The 24614-nt window shown below is 37.1% G+C and overlaps 1 protein-coding gene across 2 annotated transcripts in view; it reads right to left on the reverse strand.

Moving 5' to 3' along the window:
* Positions 1 to 454: 454 nt before the first annotated feature.
* Positions 455 to 24614, reverse strand: part of MATN2 (matrilin 2) — a 196065-nt gene continuing 171905 nt past the window's right edge. Inside the window, exons 11-19 of one of the 2 annotated variants that reach the window (XM_074268809.1) lie at positions 21602 to 21724; positions 20358 to 20480; positions 18911 to 19033; positions 16591 to 17004; positions 9961 to 10113; positions 7920 to 7991; positions 4350 to 4427; positions 3173 to 3271; positions 455 to 922 (exon numbers count right to left, since the gene is read on the reverse strand). In XM_074268809.1, the coding sequence (XP_074124910.1) occupies positions 867 to 922; positions 3173 to 3271; positions 4350 to 4427; positions 7920 to 7991; positions 9961 to 10113; positions 16591 to 17004; positions 18911 to 19033; positions 20358 to 20480; positions 21602 to 21724 (1241 nt within the window). In that variant the 3' untranslated portion in view covers positions 455 to 866. Of the gene's footprint in view, positions 923 to 3172; positions 3272 to 4349; positions 4485 to 7919; positions 7992 to 9960; positions 10114 to 16590; positions 17005 to 18910; positions 19034 to 20357; positions 20481 to 21601; positions 21725 to 24614 lie in introns of both variants that reach the window. The other variant, XM_074268802.1, reaches the window with a different exon arrangement.

Raw genomic sequence — 24614 nt, forward strand, 5'->3', positions numbered from 1 at the left:
GTGTCTGAGGCCAGGTTTGAACTCATGAAGATGAGCCTTCTCACCACGCTCAGGCTCTACCCACTGGACCACCCAAGGTGCTCTGTTCTTTCCTTAAATGTTTCACAGGTGAACTTATACACTAAAATGGCATCACTTTTATTTGCCACAATTCTCCACTTAGCAAAGAGATCAAATATTTGCTGGTTGAGATGATTTCTAGGCTCTTTTGGATACCTTATTGTGATGACTTTTACTTTGGAGCTCTGAACAGTTGTAGATCTTTCCTCAATTTTATTTGAATATAAAATTCCCAATTTATAATAAAAATGCATATGTCCTATGATTCAGCAGAGACCTGTATAATATATCCCCATATATATATCAAATTAATCTAAATAAAAAATAATACCATGATCTTTAGATTTTCCTAAGGGTGATGTTCAATTGTAGTGTTAAAAAAAAAAAAAAAGACTGAGTTAAGAAGTGGTTTATTTTGGTAGTCAAATGAAATATTGGCATATTCAATCTGTAAGGGAAGAACAGGGAGTGAAATTATGTGCATCATATATGACAAAAATACCTTTTAAAATGCCCACAAATATATTTTCCAAAACAATAGTATTTGTTGGGTAGCTTATTTCTTCTCAGTTGGTTGAATTCTACTTAGAATCCAGTATGGTTGCTTTCTAAATGTATTTCTACAAGTTAGTGTGCTTTTGCCTTAGTTTCACATGGAATCTAACACTGAATATCTACCCCAGAAATGTCTGGGGATTTGGAAATGTTACAGATTTAGCACCTGGAGCTTCATGGCTCTAATCTGCTTTCACCATAATTCCGTCTAGCATAATTCTGCATATAAACATGTAAATGAGTTCAGATCTTCATCTGTATCTGAGGCGATTTTCCAGGACTTCCATTCTCCTTGTCATTTCTTCCAGTAAGCCATTGGTTAAGGAAAGAAAGAAGCATCCAAAGTGCATTGTTTTTTTGTTCACTCCAAATTCATATGCATGTGGTTATCCACATTAAATTTGGAGGGCCTTCCATCAGAAAACAAAGAAACCCATGCCTTTTTCCATTGCTAATGTGTTCTCAACCATATTCAACACCTTATATCTTTTTTTGTTTTGTTTTGTTAATTTAATATTTTAATTTTCCCATTACATATAAAATTTTTTTCTTTTATATTTGTTTTTAAAACTTTGAGTTTCAGATTCTCTCTTCTTCCTCATACTCCCTTTGAGAAGATACATGAAGTTATGCAAAATGCTTCCATAAAAGTCATAACACCTTATATTAATGATAAAAACCATAATACCTTATAATCTTTTAACACTTTATACTTTAATGTTTAAACACACATTTTAAGGCTAACCTAGGCTAATTAGCTCAGATGGTTAAAGTATGACTTTAAAATTTCTTGAAATCCTTTTTACTATAATTCTGTGAAGCATCTTTTGAGGGGGCAAAAATTGAATTTACCCCACCCGTACCATCAGAAATGGTGAGGGGGTGATATATAGACTTACTAGAAGAGTAGAAGCAAGGAACTGAGTCTCTGAAAAATTACAGAAACTAAACTGGAAAAGTGGGATAAAGAGAAGTATGAGACAAAGAGAAAAAAGAATGAAGGCAAGAGAACAGAACTCTGCTATTATCCCATTGCTATCAACTTGCCGAGTAGCTGGAGAACCCTGGCCCATGGTATATACCCTGTATGCTTTCTGCATTCCCTGGCCATCCAGTGGGGTTTTATATATATATGTTCCAGTTGGGAGCCAGCACCTTTCTCTCTTTCACTTCTAGTATGGGGTGAGGATGATAATTTAGAGTTAAGCAAGAGTATATAGCAGAGCTAACAGCTGGGACGCAGAGTGCCCATGGGGAACTTAGAGCTTCTGTATACTTTGTACATACCCATCCTAACATCTCACCTCCCAAGAGGGAACCTTGGATCTTCCCAGAAAGGGGAAGATCCCTTTGCTTTGTGAGTCTCCTCCATCCCTGGCTAGCTTCTCTCCCACCAATTCTGAGCATTATGATTCCAGTTTTGGGAAGCCATATGGGGAAGGGGCTCTGTGGGATTCTAGCTGTTGCTTCCCCTCTATGATATAGCTGGGTTTGATTAAGCTAAGACACGAATAGGGGATGGGAGGAGCTGTCTGTGGTATAGGAGCTTAATTGTCTCTCCCACCTTTGCATGTATCCTCAGGAAAAGACAATGGTGGCAGAATCCTAACTAGGGAAATTCCTGCCAGTTCAGCACTTTGAAGCACTTTGAGCCCAGACTCATCCATTACAATAACCACCTGCAGAAGGCTATTGCATTTACTTGGAATACATATTGTGGACTTTCAGAAAGGTAATTGCTACATGTAATTCCTTACTGCAGGAGCCCGCTGGCAGAGAGGTGGCTCAGAATTAAATGGTTTTCCCACAGTCTAGTTAGTGCATAGTAAAAAGCTCTGAAAACAGAACTCCTCCAGTATTGAGCTCTGTATAGCATGCAGGCACACTATCGTTTTAAGTTGAAAACAGCAGGAAGGGTAGTTAGTGTGTGAAATCACTGAGCCCCTCTTCTGTTATCCCAAAGCATTCCTTTGTTAGTAATATTGCTTTAATGAATCATTGGATCTGGCTGTTCCCTCTGCAGAGTATTTTCTCTTTAAAGTGCTGATGTAAAGGCTTCTGGCTGCCAACATACTCTTCTCCAGAAACTTATGTGCAGAGAATCAAAAACCAGGGGTAGTTACCCTTCAGGACTAAGGAGATGGGTCAAGGTGTCAGATACAATCTGATGCTTTCTAATTCTCATACATGATTTGCTTTAACATACTGAAACTTGGAGATGCAGACCTGGTGCCTGACCTCTCACCAGGTGGAAGAGGAGACAGTTGTCGATGGTTCAGTTCATGATCTGTGTTTTACCAAGGCCTGGACTGACTGCTGTCAGTATGTCCCTTGGTTAGCTAGCAGATGGCATATAAGTGTATGGTAGTAAAGCAGGCCTCTTGGATTTTAGCGAATTGCCTCGTTAAAACAATTAGAGAATTTGTTCCCATTAGACTGCCTTGTAATGACTGCATTTGAGATTTCCCAGGTATCATCTGTCCTTCTCTCTCACAGTCCTTAAAAAGATCCTATACCTTGAACCTTACGGTGAATCACAATTATAAGCAAAGGATATATCTTTCTGTGAGTTTTCTCACCTCTTGATTTGCAAAGTTCTGGAATGTAAGGAGGTTTTCACATTTACACTGATCGTGCTTTTCTTCTGAAGGGCTTCCTGGGAAAACAGATGGAAAGTGTTCACCTCTGTAACCCACTAAATGTCCCAGACACATAATAACAGAACTGAATCAGCATATGGGGGAAACCATAATGAACAGATATGCTCAACATTTTCCATGCAGCAATATCTATTAAAGCATAGACCAGGAAAAGCCATATGCTCTTCTAGGACTAGCAGTGGCTCTTAAACACCCCAATTAGGGGAGAACTTAGTCCTCACTAATAAGTGGCTTTTGGGATAGCTTGAGGCAGTTAAGCAGTACTGTGGACAGTGTGCTAGACTTTGAATCAAGAAAATCTGAATTCAAATTTTATCTCAGATATATTACTATGTGACCCACTTAATCTAGATCTGTCAGTTTCCTCATTTGTAAAACAGGGATTAAAATTTGTAAAGCACTTTGCTGATTTCAAAGTACTATATAAATTCTAATTATTATTAATTCTTATCATTTATCTTAGATTTCTCCTAGGCTGTCCATTTACTTTTTATGTTATTTAGACTTTCCCACTTTTTTCTTTTCACATAATGATATTGTTGTTGATAAATAGCAGCTGTAGGAGCTAGCATTTTTAAAGCCTTTTAAAGTTTGCAAAGAGATATGGATCTATCTCATCATCACAACAACCCTGTAGAGGGTAGATTATCCTCACTTTATGATGGGGAAACTTAAGTAGAGATTATTTGGTATTTTTCTTAAGGTCACATAGGCAATAAATATCTGAGGCAGGATTTGAACTCAGGTTTTCTGATTTGAAGTTCAATTTACCCACTACACCACTTACCTACCTACCTACTTTCCTGTTCCTACTTCTCTGTGGAATAATGGAAAGAATGCTGAATTGGGAGTAACAAGGACAGGTTCAAATCCCACCTTGACATTGGGCAAATCACTTAAACTCTCTGGGTCTGTTTCCTCCTCTATAAAATATAGGTTTTGGACCAGATGACCCTAAGGTCTTCCACTTCTAAATCTATCATTCTCTAATTCTTTCTTTGATGCTTATTTGATTTGGGTGCTAAAAAAAAAACTTATAATGGATCATTTTAAAAAGATATCTTTTGGAATTACCTTTTGTTTTGGTTGAATGGAAAAGCCTCTGTGTAGACTGTGAAAGGCTGTCATCTTCAAAGAGATATCTGTGTTGAACTGCAAAATTAGAACAGGAAAGTAGGTCTTGGATATTTATGGTGACTGGCTCAGGTTCTGCAAGAGACCACCCAGAGAGAAACAGAGAGAGATGAGGTCAAACCTGACTACAGAACAACCATCAGTGGGGAGAGGCACTTAGTATTCCTGCCTTGATGTGTAGTTTGTCTTTGAGGAAGAACTGTGGCAATAAAAGACCATCTGTAATAGATACTATTGGCCAAGTAGGGTTAGATGTGTGGAGTAAATGATTCACAATTTCTCTATGTCATATAGTTTAAAAATGAAAAAAGCTGTAGTTGGCATAAATTGTTCTGAACTTTTTCTTTGATGTATATGAAAACAGTATTTCTTGTTCCTTTAAAGACTTTCAGGCCTGTTCTTAAGTCTGTTAAGGTAATAGAGAGTGAAGGCAACAATTTTAATACTTTAGTGACATGCAATTTTCATGGCCCTCCATCAAGGTGGATTGAATGTAAACCATTTTATAGATCCATAGAAGTTCAGAGCCGGAAGGGACTTCTTTGCGCATGTAGGCAAAACTACTTTTTGCCACCTAGGCAAAAAGAATTCTTAGCACAATATATTTGGCAAGTAGGCATCCAGCTTTGGCTAAGTGACCTCCAACGGGGTAATCTCAATCATAGCTCATTCCACTTTTGGATAACTTGAATTATTAAGAAGTTTTTCTTGATATCAAGTCTTTACAATTTCTACTTAATGCTTTGGTTCTTCCTTTTGGAGCTACCTGGATCAAATCAAATCCTTGGTTAATAAGGCAGCTCTTTATACTTATATTCCACTATCATGTGATCTTAAATTTTTTTTTCCAAGCTAATCATCCCCATTTCCTTCAAGTGATTCTTCTTTGGCACAAGGACCTTCACCACTCTGGTGCTTTCCTCTGGACATTCCCTAGCTTATCAATATGCTTCCTAAAAACTGGTACCTAGAACTATACACAGTATTTCAGATGTAATTTGACCAGGGAAGAGCACAGTACAGTTATCACTCTGCCTGGAAGTTAAGTCTCTAATCATGGAGTGCAGATGACTTACTCTTTGTTGGCTATTCAATCACTTTTCTTATTCATAAGGAACTTGTAGTTTGTCTCCAGACATTTTCCTAATGAACATCTATTTGTAAAGTAGATGTTTAGAATCCAAGTGTAAGACTTTACATTTATTCATATTAAAGTTCAATTAACTTGATTCAATCAAATATTCTAGCATGTCAGAATCTTTTTGGATTTTTAACTGTCAGCTGTAACTTCTAACTTTGTTTCAGTGAAGACTTTGATAGATAGACATGATATTTATATCTTTATCCTAGTCATTAATGAAAACTTCATAAAGCAAAGTACAGATCCCCAGGAAACTCCATTGGAAGTCTCCTTCCAAGGTGATCTGAAACTATTAATGTCTCTTTGAATCTGGCTATTCAACCAATTCTAAATCTATCTAAAATTACAATTGTCTATCCCACATTTCTCCATTTTTTTTAGAACAAGAATTATATGCAATTTATTATCAAATACTTAGTTAAAATCCAGTTAAAGCTCTATCTTTTGTGTTTTCCCTATTTACCAGTTTAATACTTTAAGGATCTGCAATCTGGAGTCCTCCACTTAGGCAAATGGACTGCCACCTGACAAAATGGGAAATAAATTGAATCAGGCATGAGTTGTTCTTGCTGAAGTCATGCTGACTCTTCTCTAGCTTTTGCTAACCATCACTTTAATAATGTGTTCTAGCATTCTGCCAGCAACCAAAGCCAAATTCCCTGGCTTTTAGATGTCATTCTCTTCCCTTGAAAACTGTCTGCTTGTTTTCCTTTGTTGTTATTCAGTCATTTTTCATTCATGTCTGACTCTTTGTGATCCCCATTTGGTATTTTCTTGGCAAAGATACTAAAGTGATTTGCCATTTTCTCTTCAGCTCATTTACAGATGTGGAATATGGCCTGTTTCCTTAAGTGACTTTCCCCTGATCAAACAACTAGTGTCTTGAGGCCAAATTTGAACTCAGATCTTTTGATTCCAGGCCCGACATTCAATCCACTGTGTGGCTTAGCTGCCCCCTTATATTCCACTACCATTTTTCTACTGCAGCTCTCCTCTATCACGTACTCCAAAAGTAGTGGTCACCTCTTATCCTTTCTTTTCACAGTAATCAGTTCTTGCATGTTAGTGAGAATTAGATCCAGAGTAGAATTTCTCCTTGTTGGTTCTTTTAACTCCTTATGTCTAAGACTATTATTATGGCAAGCCAAGAGGGTATTAGCTCACTGCCTTTGTCAGATGGAGAGCTTTAGTGGATATCAATATAACTATATATATATAGTTACATATTTATATAACTGAAGGCTCACATTACCACCATTTCATATTTCAATGGTAGTCTTGTGCTTTATTTTTAAAATTTCTCATCCAGTTCCTCTTTTGGCACAAATGGTCTTTGACATAGCCTGATGACATCATTACTTTTGTTTGTTTCCTCACTGATGATTTCCCACTCTTGTATTTTGATTTCCTTATGTGAGTATTGTTGTTATTGGGTAGTTTGAGTAAAGCCCGATTTTTCATATCCCTTTTTGGGGTTTTCTTGGCAAAGATCCTGGAATAGTCTGCCATTTTCTTCTTCAGCTTATTTTGCAGGTCAAGAATCTGAAGCAAAGCAAACAGTTGTATAGCTAGTACATGGATAAGGCCAGATTTGAATCCATATGAGTATGTCTTTTTAATACAAGGGAATATCCCTTCCGTCTTTAATTGGCCTGTTTCTTGAGGTAAACTCATCCAGTGGAAACCTGTTTCAATCAATGTACCAAACCTCAATGGAATTATGAAATCAAATTCTCTTCCTTGTTTTTGAAGTTTATCTTGCATTTTGCCTAAAAGTTGTTCATTAGCATATATACACATTTGAGGTCATGGATTTTATTACTGGATCTTTCTGAGGATCAGAGAAGTTAGATAACTTACCTGTGGTATGTTGAATGTTGGATAAAGAATCTGACCCTAGGTGATCGCAGCTCCAGAAGTCCCCATGACTATCCTTAAGAAGCTAAAAACATTTTTACAGTGTCCTGGAAATAGGACTGAGTTAAAAGTTATAAGAAGCAGGTTCTGGTGTTAGTTTTCCTATGGGATCTTGGACAAGTCAGGTTACCTCTTTCCTGGATAATGTGAAGGTTAGATAAGATGGCATCTGAGTCACTTTCTAGTTCAAAAATTTTATGATCCTTTAGAATAGGAGTCAGAAAACTACAAACCCCTAGACCCAATCTTACATCCTATTTTAGCATGGCCAGTATGATAAGAATGTTATTTACATTTTAAAATGAAAAAAAAAAACCCACCCCTCCTTTATTTAAAAATATAAAAGTCATTCTTAACTCCAGAGTTGTACAGCAGTTAGATTTAGCCCTCTGGCCTTTGTTTGCTGACCCATTCTATAGAATGATGACATACTCTGGGTCTTTTTACTCTACCTGGGGGTTGTTGGGCCATCTTGGAAAGATCACCTTCTGGAAAGTCCAGGTTCCCATCTGAATCTTCTAGTGCTAGGAGGAAAGATATGACCAAGAAGGAGTGAGACCAAGAGATTCATGGCTATGGAGAATGGTGACTGCTGTCCAAGTGTGAATGTAGCCTAGAGCCTTTAGATTCTTCATCTGTAGGGTATGTGTGTGCGTGTGTGTGTATGTGTGTAAGAGAGTGGAGGGGGGGAGGAAGAGAAAAGGGGGGAGGAGAACTACTGCAATATACTATGACTACCCTTTTGCTTCCAACTGAAATTATCAAACTCTGAATCTCCATCTATTATAATGTAAAAGGCATTTAACATCTGAGCAACTGGATTTATTGCAATACTGTTTGGCTTCATTATGATAATGTATTAATTTTTCTGAACTTTAAGATTGCTAAAGCATCTCACTACACTATACCCGGCAGATGAAATTGGGGAAGTTTTTCCTACTAAAAGAGGGATGTCTTTCACTTAAGACTATTCACCAAAATAGTTTTAAGGAAATTAGGTGGAATGTCATGAGAAAAGTGGTCAAAGGAACTAAGTAAGAATGATGACAGCAAATATTGCATTGCCCTTTTCCATGGATAATGTTATTTGTTATATTTTTATTACATCATCTATCCAATAAAACACCAAGCACCTTTCTTCATCTTCTCTCTTTAATTTAGTCCCCTCTTTCTTGAGAAGTAGCTTATACACTATAGGGTAGATCTGGTATAGTTGATTGAAATGAGTACTTATGAACATTGTAATAATATCTAAATTTGTTGGAGTTTCTTTTCATCTATAAACTGTAGGAAAGAGAACAGAAAGGATTTTGAATATTTCTTGTAGATCTAAATTTAAGCTATAAAATCAAATAGTCAAAGCATCCCCCAAGTAGAAGTCATGCATCTTTCCTATGCACTCCCTTCTTACCACTTCTTAGAATGACTACTTTCCTTCAAAACATAGTTTAAGCAACACTCCCTTCTTAAGGCCTTTCCTGATCTCGCCACTCCTCATCCCTAGATCTGACTTCGGCTATTAGCACTCTTTTCACAAGCCTTTTCTTGATCTTTTTCTCCACTTAACTCCCTCCCACCCCTTGTTATTATCATTCCTTTCCTCTTTGCTGTCCAAGTACTTTGGATAACGTTTATGTAATTACTCATCTTTGTGCTTGCATCTCTTCAGTTATAATTTAAGTCCTCTAAGGGCAAAGACCATTTCATTTTTGCCTCTGTATCTCTAGTTCTCAGCATAGCATTTTCCACACAGCAGACATGTAATATATACTCATTGCATTGAACTGAATTCTCAATCCTTTTCCATGATCTCATATAAATGAAATAATGTATCTGAAAGCATTTGGAAAGGTATAAAAGAGTTATACAAATGTAAAGTAGTGTTACTTCCTATGAATGGAAAGTCATCGTCATAAATGATGGTTTGGAAGAAAATTTTTCCATTAACCCTTTTTCATCTCAATTTCATAGACATATATAAAATATACATCAATTTGGATTTTTTGCTGCCCATTGAAACTTTAAATGATTTTCTTTGATTAGCTAGCCAAGTTTTAATTTGCTTCATTTTAGGCAGGGATATCTCCCCACCTAATGTTAATTTACTCCATGAAACAGAACATTAGGCAAAGTAATGTTACAGGGAATGATATTGAAGACTACTCTTATCTCTACCAGTTGGAGGCAGACAACTCTGAATCTCCATCTATTATAATGTAAAAAGGCATTTAACATCTGAGCAACTGGATTTATTGCAATACTGTTTGGCTTCATTATGATAATGTATTAATGTTATTGGGAGATAACTTAACTATACTTGATTTTTTCTTGATGTCTAGGTCTTCTTTCTATGTTCTTTTGTTCTCCTAAGAATTATTTTCCTCCTCACTTGGAAGAGCACTTTTTTATAAAAAGCTATAGAGCACTAAAGTTCCTAAAGAACAGACTGAGAATATAGAAAACAGGGAGATTCCTGTTGTTTATATTTGGCACCTTTACAGATTCCTTTCTTGAGTTTTTCACTTATTTCTCCCATTGTACTGAAATCTTCTGCATAGAAGAGGTGTTTGTCAGGGGGATCAGATGCAATCTCCTGCAATTCTTCCTCAATGGCTTTTCCTACTCCCACAGCATAGATGGTTATTCCTAGATGCAAAACAAATTAAAACAATGTGGTTAAGGTCTTATTCTAAGGTTCTGAAAGATGTGTCTCCTCTGATGGGACAGATTGACTATTGGTTCAATATGAATGTGATTATGTGTATATACATATACATACACAAACCTGTCATCTAGGTTGCACAGTGCATGGAGCAATAGGCTTGGAATAAAGACTTTAAAGTTGGCCTTGGACACTCAGTAGCCATGTGATTGGGCAAGTCACTCAACTCTGTCTCAGTTTCTTAGTTATAAAATAAGTTGGAGAAGGAAATGGCAAACCACCCCCTTATTTTTTGCCAAGAAAACCTCAAATGGTTCACAAAGAGTTGGCCATGACTGAACAATTGGATGACAATAACAAAATATGTACCCCTATAAGCCTCTTTGCTTTATGTCTCTGTCTCTTTTGTTTCTCTCTCTTTATATATATATATATATATGTATATATATATGTATATATATATGTGTGTGTGTGTGTACATACATATACATACATATGTATATATGTATATATATATATATACATATATATATATATGCACACACACATATATATACACATATGTATATATGTATGTGAGTGTATTTCTTGGCAAACCTTAAAGAGCTATATAAATGCTTACTATCTTTATCATTTTTATTATGAAGGGTCCTATCAGCTATTATGGACAATCACTGCATTATTCTATCATCATTGATTCATTCCTATGCATTGGAAGTATTCATGGCATAGGGAAGTGACATTGATGGGGAAGCAGGAAGGTTACAATCATTTAGTGAAGAACTTTTACTCTGCTCTGGGAAGGAAGGGTCATTCAAAAAATGTTTATCCCTTTGTGTTGGTTGCCCAGTTCCTATATACTTTAAAATGGTCATTGAATGAATGAGTGAATGTTTACTAAACCCCCATGGTATTAAAATGAGACATTACCCCCTTGAAACCTGTGAAAAGATTGTTTACATGATACTGTAGAATATTTAATGTTTTTAATTACGGATTAAACAATGAGATCTCAGTACTTTATACATGCTCAGATTTGGATTGGTTATACAGAGCATGCCTAAGATTTTTTGCTGGTTGCCAATCCAGCACCACTATTACTCCAAGCTGAAAAATGATGATGGTATAAGCCCAGAAGGAGTGATGAGTAAGTAGAGGCTGAGTGAGCTGGAAATGAGCGTGCATACAAAAAGTTTGAAGAGACAAGCTCTCCGTCTCTTCCTTTAAGGCTTACAAGAAAGAAAGAACTGTACTGAACCGTTAGGTGGGGAAGAAGGGCAGTTGGACACTTTTCCCACAAACTAACCAGCGTGTCCCTGAATTATGTTTCCTGTTTCTTTTTTATTTGTTGCTTCATTATTTTAGATGATTGTATATCTGGAGAAGAAGCTGACCAAGTTTATTCTGATCAGAATTATAATTGACCTTATAATTTGCAGAAAGTTGGAGGAAGCACCAGGGGTCCTTTTAGCATCTATAATTGGTAGTAAAGAGCTGATAATGGCACAGGCATGACTGATGAGTAACAGGTTCAAGCTCAAAGAGACCTGCTTGACTCAGCCTAGCAATGTACTGATCCATTAGCTGTGTCCAAAAAGAGACTTCCCAGCGGAGCAAGGGAGCAACTTGACTATTGCTGATGCAACACCCTCGTCTCCCAAAGTGAACTTGGTAGGAACGCTATGAAGGAGTAAAAGGGCTCCTAGAACCAAGAGTCATGAGGTACCATTTAGTCCTGTGTGTTTCCTGTCGTTGCTAGACTACCTTTGTCCTTTAATCTTGAGCCCACTGGACCTTGTATATTCAAGAGAAGAATACATCTCTGGTTTAGGGGGTGTTTTTATAACTTACTTACTTTCCCAGTAAGGTAAGAGAGTAACTATTCTCTAGTAAAAACTCATTGATATCATTTAGTTGATTAATATTGGGGAAAGCACCAAATGGGGCTTATAAATATTAGAAGTTACAACTCTTTAGGGTTACCCCAGGAACCCTGAGAAGAAGGGTAGCCAATTGTCTACTAGGGACTCAACCTACCAGTAGAGAGGGACTTTAAGAGATTGAGCCCTGAGAGGGTACTACTTTTTCTAAATATTAATGTCTGGTTGCTTTTCTGTATAGCACAAATATATTAGTACCCAGGCTAACTTATTATTACAGACTCATAGAATTACTTTAAATGGTTAATTCTCAATTGTGACAAAAATTGTACTCTCTTCTGTCTGTGAAAGGTCAATAGCTATATGAGTTCAACAAAGTTGTCTGGGAATCCAGCAAATTTGTGCACAAGCTTCCTAAAAAGGCTAACTGCTATTTTAAGGTTAAAAAAAAAAACACCCAACCACAACTATATAACAGTAATTAAATTCTTTAGCTCATTGCAGTAAAAATATTGTTTCAATTAACTCTTGGTTATTTAATGAAATAATTGCTTTTCTTTTTCAGTCAATTAATAAACACTTATTAAGCAACTGCTATGTGCCAGGCAGTGTGTGCTAAGTGCTAGGAATACAAAGAAAAGCAAAAAATAATTCCTTTTCTCAAGAAGTTCCCAATCTAATGAGAGGGGGGGAGAGAGAGAGACTATGTGCAAACAAGATTTTGTGTATGTGTGTTTGTGTGTATGTGCAGGTACATGCCAAATGGGGGATATTCACAGAAGAAAGGCACTGTAATAAGGTGAATTGAGAAAGGCTTCTGTCTGTATTGGAGAAAAACAGGGAAACTAGGAGATAAAGATGAAAGGAAAGAGAGTTTTAGGCATGGAAGATGGATAGTGAATATACCCAGAATCAAGAGATGGAGTATGTAATATGTAAGGAAGGAACAACAAGGAGATTAGTATCATTGGATCACAGAGTTCACATGAGGAATGTAAAAACATAAGAAAATGGAAATGTAGGGAGAGGCAAGGCTGTGGAAGGCTTTCAAAGACAGAAGATTTTATATTTGATTCTGGAGAGAATAAGAAGCTATTCGAGTTGATTGAATAGATCAGTCTTGTACTTTAGGAAGATCAATTTGACAGCTGAATGTGGGATATGCTGAGGTTGGGAGAGACAATAGTCCAGGTGTGAGAAGATGAAGATATGCAACAGGATGGTTGCTATGTCAGAGTGTATGAGAGATGTTATATGGTAGAAACAATAGGACCTGGCAACTAAGTAGATGGGAGGTGATGAACCTGGATGATTGAGAGGAGGCTTGTACCCTTGACAATAATAAAGAAATTAGGAAGGGGGTAAAGTTTGGAGAGAAAGATAATAAATTAAATTTTAGATATAGTGAGTTTAATATTTTCAGTTTGAGAAAGTTGGAGATTCAAGACTGAAGGTTAGAAAAAAAGGTAAGGGATGGGAAAATAGACCTAGAACAATCTGATGTTGATTGAATCCAGGGGAGCTGATGAGGTTATTAGCAGAGAGACAGAAGAGAAGAGGGATAGTTTGGGAGACACCTCCAGTTAGCAAGAGTGACCTGAGTAAAGATCCAGCAAAGGGGACTGAGGAGTGGTCAGACAGTAGGAGAAGCCACAAAAAAACCAGAGAGAAGAATCAGGTGTACGTTGTATGTAAAATGTAAGATGTATGATGGTGTAAAAAACTGGAAAGAGGCCAAGAAGACTAGAACAAGAAGACTTTTCATCTTCTTAAGATCTGTGGATTTGTTGATTAAGAGGTTATTGATGAATTTGGAGAAGGCAGTTTCAACAGAAGGATGACTACAGAGAATTGGGAACAAAGTCAGAGGACAAGAGGTTGAGGTTGATTGTAGACAGCTTTCTTAGGGGTTTAGCCTCACAAGAGAGATGTGGAATGATAGGTAACAAGGATAGATGGATCAAGTGAAAGTTTTTTGAGGATGAGAGAGACATGTACTAGGAAAGGGAGAAACTGAAGATTCACAAGAGAGTAGGGACGACAGAGGCAGCAATCTGCCGGAGAAGTTGGGATGTAGAAGAGTGGGTCTTGGCAAAACCATATTTTTATAGAAGACAGAGGTGAAGGAGAAAAAAGTGGTGGAAGGCATTTGAGTAATGAGGGAAGGTGAGAAGAGGGAGCTTGCAGCAAATGGCTTCCATTTTAAAAAATATGAGGTAAAATTCTCAATAGAGAGGGTGGGGGTTGGGAGAACTGCAGGAGATTTGTGAAGGATAAAAAGATTTGCAAAAGCTACCATGGTGAGTGGAATAGTGAGTGGAATCAATCAGAGAGAGATAAAAGGATTGCCTGATGTGGTGTGGCTTGGAAGAGTACAGAAGGACAATTACCTCCTTATTCTTAGATACTTCTTTTTTCTTAATATAGCCCAAGATTTCATTAGCTTTCTTGGTTATGTCCCATTGCTGGTTTCTATGAAACTTTTAGTATCCAGATTTCTTTAAAATGAACTTTGATTGTGGGATCCATTTCCAACTTTAAATTTATCACTATTAAACTTTATCCCATTAAGTTCAAACTAATGATCTGGCCTATTGAGGTTTTTTGAACTTATCTTTTTTTATCCCAGTTTGTTAGTGATCCAGCTTATTGTCATCTGACACTTTGGCAAACATATTACTTATGCTTTTATCCAACTGCCTGAAAACTATTAAGCCTCACAGGGCTAAGCATAGATCCCCAGGATAGCCACCAGAGAATTCCTTCCACTTCCAAGGTGACTCTGAATCATTAAAAACTCCTCTTTGGTTTCAATCATGAAACCACATAATTGCACCATAGTCTAGTCCACACACTATCGTATTTTCCATAAGAACAGCATGAGAAGCTTTCCAAATACTTAACTAAAATCTAAGTGAATTAAATCTCTAGCATCCTATAAACCATCTGGGAAAAGACTCTTTTAAAAGGGGAAACACCTTTATCCTGGCATGACCAATTCTTGATGAAACCATGCTGGCTCTTTGTGATTACTGCTTCCTTTTCTAGATGCGCATTATCCATCCCTTTACCATTCTAGAATGCTTCCAGGAATTGAAGTTTTTAAACACTAAATTGGCTTGTACACATAAGAAAATACAACTCATAGTGGGTCTCTTCCCCCAGCTATTTATTTGTATATTGAAAAGCTATTGCTATTAATCTTAGTAAGCTCAGATTTCCATAGATACCTTTGGAAAAGATTAGTAATTAGAGTAAGTCAAGAAAAGGTGTCTTCTCTCTTGGGTTTCACTTTTACTTTTGTGAGAGGAAGGTACCCTCTACCTCACCTGCTTGCTGCTTGCATATAAAATATCACACTGTTATTTGAAAATTTCTAGGGCTGGGTTTAGATTAACTGGGCGAACAAGAGTGAATTAGCTTTCTCCCCAGAATTTTTATTTTTTAAAAAAGTCAACTACTTACTCCTCCTAACCTCAATTATTTCGGTAGAGCAGGATTAGTTCTTACTTTCATGGTATCTATCCCATAGGAGTTAGAGCGAGAAGGGATTGCATAGGTAATTGAATCTAACTCCTCCATTTTATAGAAACTGAGACTCAGAGAAACTAGGTGATTTGCTCTTCTGACCGCCTCTTCAATATACACAATGCTTTCTAGAAGAGTACACCATAATGTACCCCATAACGAAAACCCTTAGAGAAGGTTAGAATTCCTATCCCCGGCCAGACATTTGGTTCAGGAAATCCCATGGAGAACACACTGCAGCTGGTAAAGATTAGTATATGATTATTCACATCCAGGAAAACGAAAAATCTCTGAGGAAAGGACCTTATTTTGCTTTTGTTTTGTATTTCCAGCACCTAGCACTGAGTCTGGCACAGTGCTTAATAAGTATATGTTTAGTTGCATTGTTGAACTGATTCATCAATGTATTTACTGATATTATTACTAACCTCCTGAAAGGGTTTCTTGCAAGAATGAGGATTTGGAGACACTGTTGGGGAATGGAATCTCTAAGGCCACTAGGAGGCAGTACGATAAGGTTTTATGGTGGTTGTACAAGATTTTTTTTTTAATTTAATTTTTTTTTTAGCTACTGGCTAGGCTCCCTCTGGCCCTCTGTTTGATTTATAAGAGGTACTTGGTGCAGGACAGGTCAGGAGGCCTGAGGCCTTACATAGCACATATAAAACTGATACACATGAAATCCCAAGTGCTATATAACTCTCTCTTAGTTTATCAATCCTATTAGAATATAAACTTCATGAGGACAGGGTCCATTTCTTATAAAACTTTCTCTCTTCTCTAGGGTCTAGCACTGCATCCAATACCCAGTCAGCATTGAATAAATCATTTGTGGAATGAATGAAACTTCATTCACCAGTGGTGTAATCAGGCTCATCTGTTAAAAAGAGATAACAATGCTTAAATTACCTACTATGCTGATGAATAAGAGACCTTCAAAGTGCTACAGAAATTATTGGCTGCTGTCATTAGTAACTTGGAGGAATTGCTCATGTGATTGTTAATACCCTTGGGGGAATGTGAATAACATATAATCCAATAATCCGAGATTACCATTCTGCTGGGCTCTGCTCGCCCATTCAGAGACATCGTCTTGGGCTCGCCCATCAGTGAACACGATGGCTACTCTGGGCACTCTTGCTGAAGGTGGCCTGGCTCCTTCCCCTTCCGTAAAACTTTTCTCAAACATCTGCTTCAGGGCCAAGCCAGTCATGGAGCCTTTGCCCATGTACTTCATGTGGGCCACTGCCTTTTTCATATCTCTGGCTGTGTGGAAGTCCCTCAGGGTGAACTCTGTGCGGACCTGGGTAGAATATTGCAGCAGCCCCACTCGAGCTGCTTTGGGGGAGATCTCGAGGGATTCTAAAATGCCTGTGACAAAATGCTTCACAATCTCAAAGTTCTCCTCTCCGAGACTTTTGGATCCGTCAATCACAAATACCAGGTCGATGGGGCCTTCAGTGCATTCTGTAAAATAGAAAATAGGGAGAATTAAGGAAAACAGAGCTTCATCAGTCTCTAGAAACATACACAAACACGATTACCTAGTAATATGAGGCAAAGCATCTTGGGAATTAATTCCAACTCTTAACTATGTTCTTTCACACAGATCGTTGCCCAGCTTCAAAAACTGAATTTGTAGGATTATATATTTAGAACCAGATGAGATCTCAGAGGTCATTTAGTCCCTAATTCAGGAAAATTCAGGGTCAGAAAAATTAAAGTGCCCAATGTCACCCAGGTAGGGCAGGACAAGGACTGAATTGGAGCCTGGCTTTCCCCTGTAACTCATTGTCCCCCTTCATGAGCCTCATTTCAAATACAGCTAGATCATGTGGAATGATCCATTTCATCTATCAAATGCTTTATTTGATGGCAGAGTATAGACAGAAATAAAAACAAAACAAAACACTGGGTTTGGAGTTAGTAGAACCAGGTTTGATTGACTCTTGGTTCTGTACTTTTACTAGTTTTGTGATTCTAAGTCACTTTAGTTTCCTCATCTGTACATAGGTAATAATATTTTTACTCTCAATCTCACAAATTTATTTTAGGGGAAACATCAAGTTTCATACAAATGAGTTATTTTTATTTATTTTTAATGTAGCATGGTTTCTATGAGAAGCCTTTATATCTCTATATATACTATATATGTATATACCATATATATATAGTATGTATGTACCATACATATAGTACATATATACCATATATATATAGTATATATATACTATATATACTAGCAATAATTTTGGATGGTGATAGACAAAACACACAACACATACACACACACACAAACACACACACGCGAAACGTTCTTCTGTCTGATATGGGCAAAGCTGGGCTAGAAAGAGAGGCAGACTCTGCAAGGCATATTTCTTTCCCCACTTTTTAGCCAATGAACTCTCCTTCTTTCCTCTCATCTCTTCCACTATAACAGGTGTTTAAATGTACAGAAGCATATGAAATGATTCCCATGTGTACTTTATCAATCAGAAGCTAAAAAGGTCCAGTTACCTTCACTTAAATTTACTCTATATGTTTGAAATAATCACTTCCACCCAACATGAGTATGGCTAAATAATAATTAGTAGTGTCCTTTTTCTTCTTTAATGTTTCATTGCTATCTTTTCCAACCATAAACTCCCTTTCCTCACCTGAGATTCATCTTTTATGACTAATAAAAAATAAAAAGAAAGAAAAATAAAGGAGTTCAGCAACCCATCAGTCAAGTTATAAAATATCTGAAAAATTCAGACATAATTTCCCCTGTTTTAAAAAAAGGTAAGAAGATATTTGATTTTCCTTCAGCAATTGTCCTCTTTCTTTACATACCTTTTTTCTTAAACACATACACACACATCTCAATTTGAATTCTTCATATGCAGAAGTTCACAAAATGTGGTATTTCTGTGATTCCAGAAAGGAGAAAGTTCTAGGCCAGGTCTACCTTCCAACATCCTCACATAAAAAGTGAAGAGACTTCAGGGAAAGAATTGAACAGAGACCATTTTCTTTGGCAATAAGGATGTTTGTTTTCAGGCTCAGGAAAGAATGACAGTTATACTCACTGGTTCCTGGCTTTCAAAGGGACTTCTTTTTACTTATTTTCCTTAGAAATTTTCTCAACAATGATTCCTAAGTAAATGGGTTTGGCTTTTAATTCAGACAAATTTTCAGAAATTCTCTTTTTTGCTTATTCATTGTGGTGGAGGATAAGGATGGGAAGAAGAAAAAAGCGGTTAGGGATTCATTCATTCTAATAATGCTCAAGAAAGCAACTACTCTCAGCCATATCAAGGTATGGAGCCAAGCTCTCATCACTTCTGCTCTCAGCCCCTCCAAGGAGGTGAGCCAAGCTCCCATCACTTACTTCTGCACCGTTTCCCATCTTCTGCCAGAATATATCCCTCTGAGCATTTGCAGATGTAGGAGTTGCCATCATTAACACAAGTGTGTTCACAGCCGTGATTGGTGGATTTGCAGACATCCTCTCCTGAGGATTATGGAAAGAGTTAACATAATTCTGCCAAGGCAGCACAACAAGACCTTAATAGCCCTCTAATGAGGGATTAAAGAAGTGTTTTCTTAGATACACTGAACCTCCTTTGGGGTAAAGAAGGAAGAATTCTGTTTGAGGACTTGGAAGGCTTGGGATGGGCTTCTGGCTCTTCGACCTGCTCCCTCCCTTCCTCTTTCCCTCCTTTCCTCTCTCCCTTTCCCTGTCTCTCTCTGTCTCTTTCTCTCTCTCTTTCTTCATATATATATATATATATATATATATATATATATATATATATATATATATATACACACACACACATATGTATCTATATGTATATAGATAGATAGATAGATAGATAGATAGATAGATAGATAGAAGGAGATGACAAGTTATCTAGTCTCTGTGAGCCTCAGTTTTCTCATCTGTAAAATAGAGATAATACCCATAGCACCTGCCTTACAGGGTGCAAAAAAAGAACTTTGCAAATTGTAAGATTCTGTGTGTATTATTATTAATATTTTTGAAGGTTCCAGATCTTCAATAAAAGTAGAGCCCTTTGTGATTCTAAGTGCTGGGATCATCATCATCAACATCTTCTTTCATATATTCCTTTGAGACTTAGCGTACATTCCTCCTCCTCTCCTATTTAATTTCAAATTACTGATGTCTTCCTCCCATGAGTCTACCTTGTATTTATTCTGGATAAAGCTAAGAAAGGCAGTGGGGATCCTGCTTGGACTTGGAGGGAGCAAGACCTGAGTTCAAATTCTGCTTCAGATAGCTACTAAGTGGCTGACCCTCACCTTTCTCTGCCTCAGTTTCTTCATTTTCAAAATGAGGATAATATTAGTACTTCCCTCCAGGGTTGTTGTGAGGCTCCAATGAGATAATATTTATAATATTCTTCATAAATCCGAGTTATTATCATTGTTCCTTCATATCCAACTCTGGCTGGCATTTTTCATCATGAAATTAAAGGGTATTTTCTTAAGGGTAGGACTTTATTGTTTCTGCTTTTGTATCACCCACACTTAAAGGGGAAGAATGGCATTGTGCCTAGAGAGCTGACCTCCAAAATAGGAAGATCTGGGGTTCAAGTGTAAACTCTGAGCCATATTGTCTCAGAGGTCTCTAGGTAACTCTCTAATACTCCTTTAATTTGTAGAGAAAGAACACATTGGAGGAGAGAATTTCCACATCTGGGAGTTCCTTATCTTACTGTCAAATCCAGTCCCTATCCCTAACACAGTGCATAGTCAAACACATAGTAGGTACTTAATACATGTTTGTTGAATTGGATTTAAAGCAAACTTACTTTTGCAAGTTTTCCCATCTTCTAGAAGCGTATACCCTTCAAAACAGAGGCACATGTAAGATTCTCCTCTGCTCACACAGGAATGCTCACAGCCATGGTGTCCCAGAGCACACGGGTCCAATACTGAGTTTCCATGTGGTTCCAAGGGCACAAAAAGGAAAAATATGACATCCATTAGCAATTATTCTTCCATTAACAATGCACATGAATTAGACAAACATTACATGCTATTTCCCATTAAAATATGCTTTTGAACATGAAGGCAACTTTGGATGCCTTCCTCTCTTAGCAATTTTGGGATGAAATTCTATTGACATTTTTGAAAGTGAAAAAATGACATGGTTATTTAAGCCATGACACCGGTTTCAAGGCAAATTTCTCATTTCTTATCTGCTTTGATAATAATGATTTCTATTGTTATTTAGCTGTGTCTGACTCTTCATCATCCCATTTGAGGTTTTCTTATAAAAAACTCCATTGTGTTCGTCATTTCCTTCCCCAGCTTATTTTACAGATGAGGCAGGTGAAGTGCGTTGTTGAAGGTCACAGAAGTTAGTAAGTATCTGAGGCTAGAGTCAAACTAACTTGAGATCTGGGCACTCTATCTCCTATGCCATCTAGTTACTAATTAATAAGGATACCGCCCATTTAACTGGTGCCTGGCAATTAACAACCATTTCCCTAAAACAACCTAGGGGAAAACAATCAGAATAAACATTAGCCCCATTTTACAGATGAGAAAATTTAGATTCAAAACAGATGAACTCATTTGTGGGTCTAAAGCTTGATTTCTGGTCTTCAAATATCACATCTAATTTAATTTGTATGGGAATGCCTGCCATCTAGGGGAGGGGATGGAGGGAAGGAGGGGAAAAACTTGGAACAGAAGAGGAGTACAAGGGATAATATTGTAAAAAAAAAATTACCTATGCATATGTACTGTCAAAGAAAATGTTATAATTATAAAAATTAATTTAAAAAAACCCCCAAATATCACATCTAATGCGTTCCCTACAATATACCATGCTGCCTTTCTAAGGGGATTTTGTTACCAATGGAACAAATTGAAGTACTATGATAAAGACCCAAGGAAGGCATTTCAGCAAGGGCTAGATTGTGACCTAATTGTCTCATGCAACAAAGTTCCAATTTTATCCTAAACCAGTGCCTACTTGAGGAATCAACTGACATGAAATTCAGGATCTCCATTTTAGTCAATCAAGCTAGAAACCACATGAACATACCTCTGCAGGTTTTCCCATCATCTCGGAGAGTGTAACCTTCATAGCAGCGGCACTCGTAAGAATCCTCAAGGCTTACACAGGTATGTTCACAGTCATGGTCTCCCAGAGCACAGGAGTCCAGTCCTGAGGTTCCATTAAAATTATGCAAACAGAGAGTAAAATATTTCACACATTAGCAATTTATCCCCTTTTGGCAACTGCACATAGAACAATAGTTGATTTTTACATGGCTCCTTAAAGCTTATAAGGTAGTTCATATACTTTTTTTGTTTTCATTTGTTTTTCAGTGACTGTGACTGACTCTTCATGATCCCATTTGGGTTTTTTTGGGACAAAAATACTGGAGTGGTTGGCCATTTCCTTCTCCAGCTCATTTTATAGATGAGAAAACTAAGGTAAATAGAGTTAAGTGGCTTGCCCAAGATCACACAACTAAGTATCTAAGGCTGGATCTGAACTCAGGGCTTCCTGATTCCGGATCCCATTTTCACTGCCCTACACATTCCTTCCCTTATAATGCTAAGAGAGAGATATTACAGATGCTGTACTCATTTTACAGATAAAGAAAAGAGCTCAGAGAATTTTAATGATTGGGTGATTTAGACAAGTGGTTTATAATTTTCCTACTAAAACATGCTTGTGAACATAAAGGAAAATGTGGGTTTCTTCTAGTAAGTAGCTTTGGGAGATAATGCTTCATAAATTTTTTTGAAAAGGAGAAGTGATATGTATATTGCCACCACATCACAGGATGGATTCAGGGCCAAGTTCTCAGATCTAGTCTGCATGCAATAATGATAACATCTTATACCAGAGCATTACAATTAACCAAATACTCTGCAGATCATAATCCACTGAGGCAGATAATGAAAGGGTTTTCCCTTTTTTAAATTCTCAATTTACATGTGGGGAAACTGAGGCTCAGAGAAATGATTAAATGACTTACCCTTAAGCACATAGCTAATAAGTGGCTCATTGGCTAGAGTACTGGAGTTGAAGTCTAGAAGACCTGAGTTTAAATCTTGTTTGTGAAGCTGTGAGATAATACTTGGTTTCTGGTATTTAAATATCCCATCTAGTGCTTTCCTCACTATACCATGCTAAAGGAGTTTGTTACCAATGGCACAGATTAAGGTGCAACGATAAAGACCCAAGGAAGGCATTTCAGTAAGGGCTAGATTGTGACCTATTTGTCTCATGTCACACAAAGCTCTCTGAACTTCAGTTTCTCACTATTAAAATGAGAAGAGTTGGACTAAATGATCTCTAAGATTCCTCCAGAATCTTATATCTATAATATCTATAATACATAATATATAATATAATCATATTATATAACATTATTATATTATTTTATATATTATGTATAATATAATATGTATATCCATATATATTTATAGATATAATCTATATTATGGATATAATCTATATTTATATCTATAATGCTTTGATTATGCACTCAGTTTCCTACTTGTTTATGCATAATAATAACTATAATCTGTCCCTCTTTTTTGTTGTTTTGTTCTTTATTGTTCACATCGGTTTCCTTGGGTGATGAAACTCTATCAGGACATATTGGTGACTTCTCTGCCACTTAGTCTTGGAGGTTATCTAGGAGTTCTTGAGCCTCTATGTATCACAGGTGGGACTTGAACAAAAGCCTTCATGACTCTGAGCTAACTCTAGCCCTTACAGCACATTGGCCCTGGTATGTACAAATGTGGGCAGTTAGATGGCACAGCGGACAGACTCAGGGCCTGGAGTCAGGGAAACTGGAATTCAAATCTGCCCTCAGATATTTATTATTAGCTATATGATCCTGGTCAAGTTATTTAATTCTGTTTGCCTTAGTTTCCTTATCTACAAAATGAGCTGTAGAAGGAAATGGCAAACCACTATGATATCTTTGCCAAAAAAAACTCCAAGTGGGATTATGAACTAATGGGGTCATAACTAAAAATATGTGTATGTATGTGTATATAAGATTGTATATATCTATCCTATCTGAAGTTCTATTTCAATGCCTCATTGTAATCCTTTAAGGTAGATGGTCCAATCCCAACTTAGACATTAGCTATGTGGCCCTGGAAAATAATTCAACCTCAGTTTGTCTCAGTTTCCTCAACAGGAAAGTAGGGTTACTATCACATACCTTCCAGAGTTGTTGTAAAGAGCAAGTGAGATAATACTGTAAAGCATTTAACACAGTGCTTGGTATATAGGAGATGCTTAATAAATTCTTATTCCTTCCCTCTTCCTTCAAAAGCTTCTGGGAATGGGCTGGAGCCAACTCATACCAAAACTAGCAAATGCTATAAATTAGGGCTTGGTTTATTGTTTTGTTAACTGTATAGACTTAAGAAAGTGATGGGGAAAATGTTAATAATGCAGAAGAAATTTAAAAGTGTGTGCATGATATTTCCCTTCTCCTAGAAAGCTAATTGTTAAACATTTACCAGCATACTACTGACAAGGTCAATCTGAAAAAACTCCTTTATCTGTCTATCTTCTGAAGACCAGTCTTTGTAAAACCAGAGACTCATCACTGGGTTGGCCACATAAAGACTTCCTTCCTTCCTCCCTCCCTCCCTCTCTCTCTTTCTCTCTCTCTCAATCTCTCTCTCTCTCTCTCTCTCTCTCTCTCTCTCTCTCTCTCTCTCTCTCTCTCTCTCTCTCTTTTTCTCTCTTTCTTTCTCTTTCTTTCTTTCTCTCTCTCTCTCTTTCTTTCTCTCTCTCTCTCTTTCTTTCTTTCTTTCTTTCTTTCTTTCTTTCTTTCTTTCTTTCTTTCTTTCTTTCTTTCTTTCTTTCTTTCTTTCTTTCTTCTCTCTTTCTTTCTTCTTCTCTCTCTTTCTTTCTTTCTTCTCTCTCTTTCTCTCTCTCTCTCCTCCCTTCCCTCCCTCCTTCCCTCCCTCCCTTCCTTATCTTCTTTCCTTCCTTATCTTTCATTTTTTTCTTTCAGTAGAGTTATGTTACTTGCTATTCTCTTAGCTAATAAGTGTCTAAGGCTGGATTT

Source organism: Sminthopsis crassicaudata, chromosome 1 (genome assembly GCF_048593235.1).
Source record: "Sminthopsis crassicaudata isolate SCR6 chromosome 1, ASM4859323v1, whole genome shotgun sequence".
NCBI classification, from domain to species: Eukaryota; Metazoa; Chordata; class Mammalia; order Dasyuromorphia; family Dasyuridae; genus Sminthopsis; species Sminthopsis crassicaudata.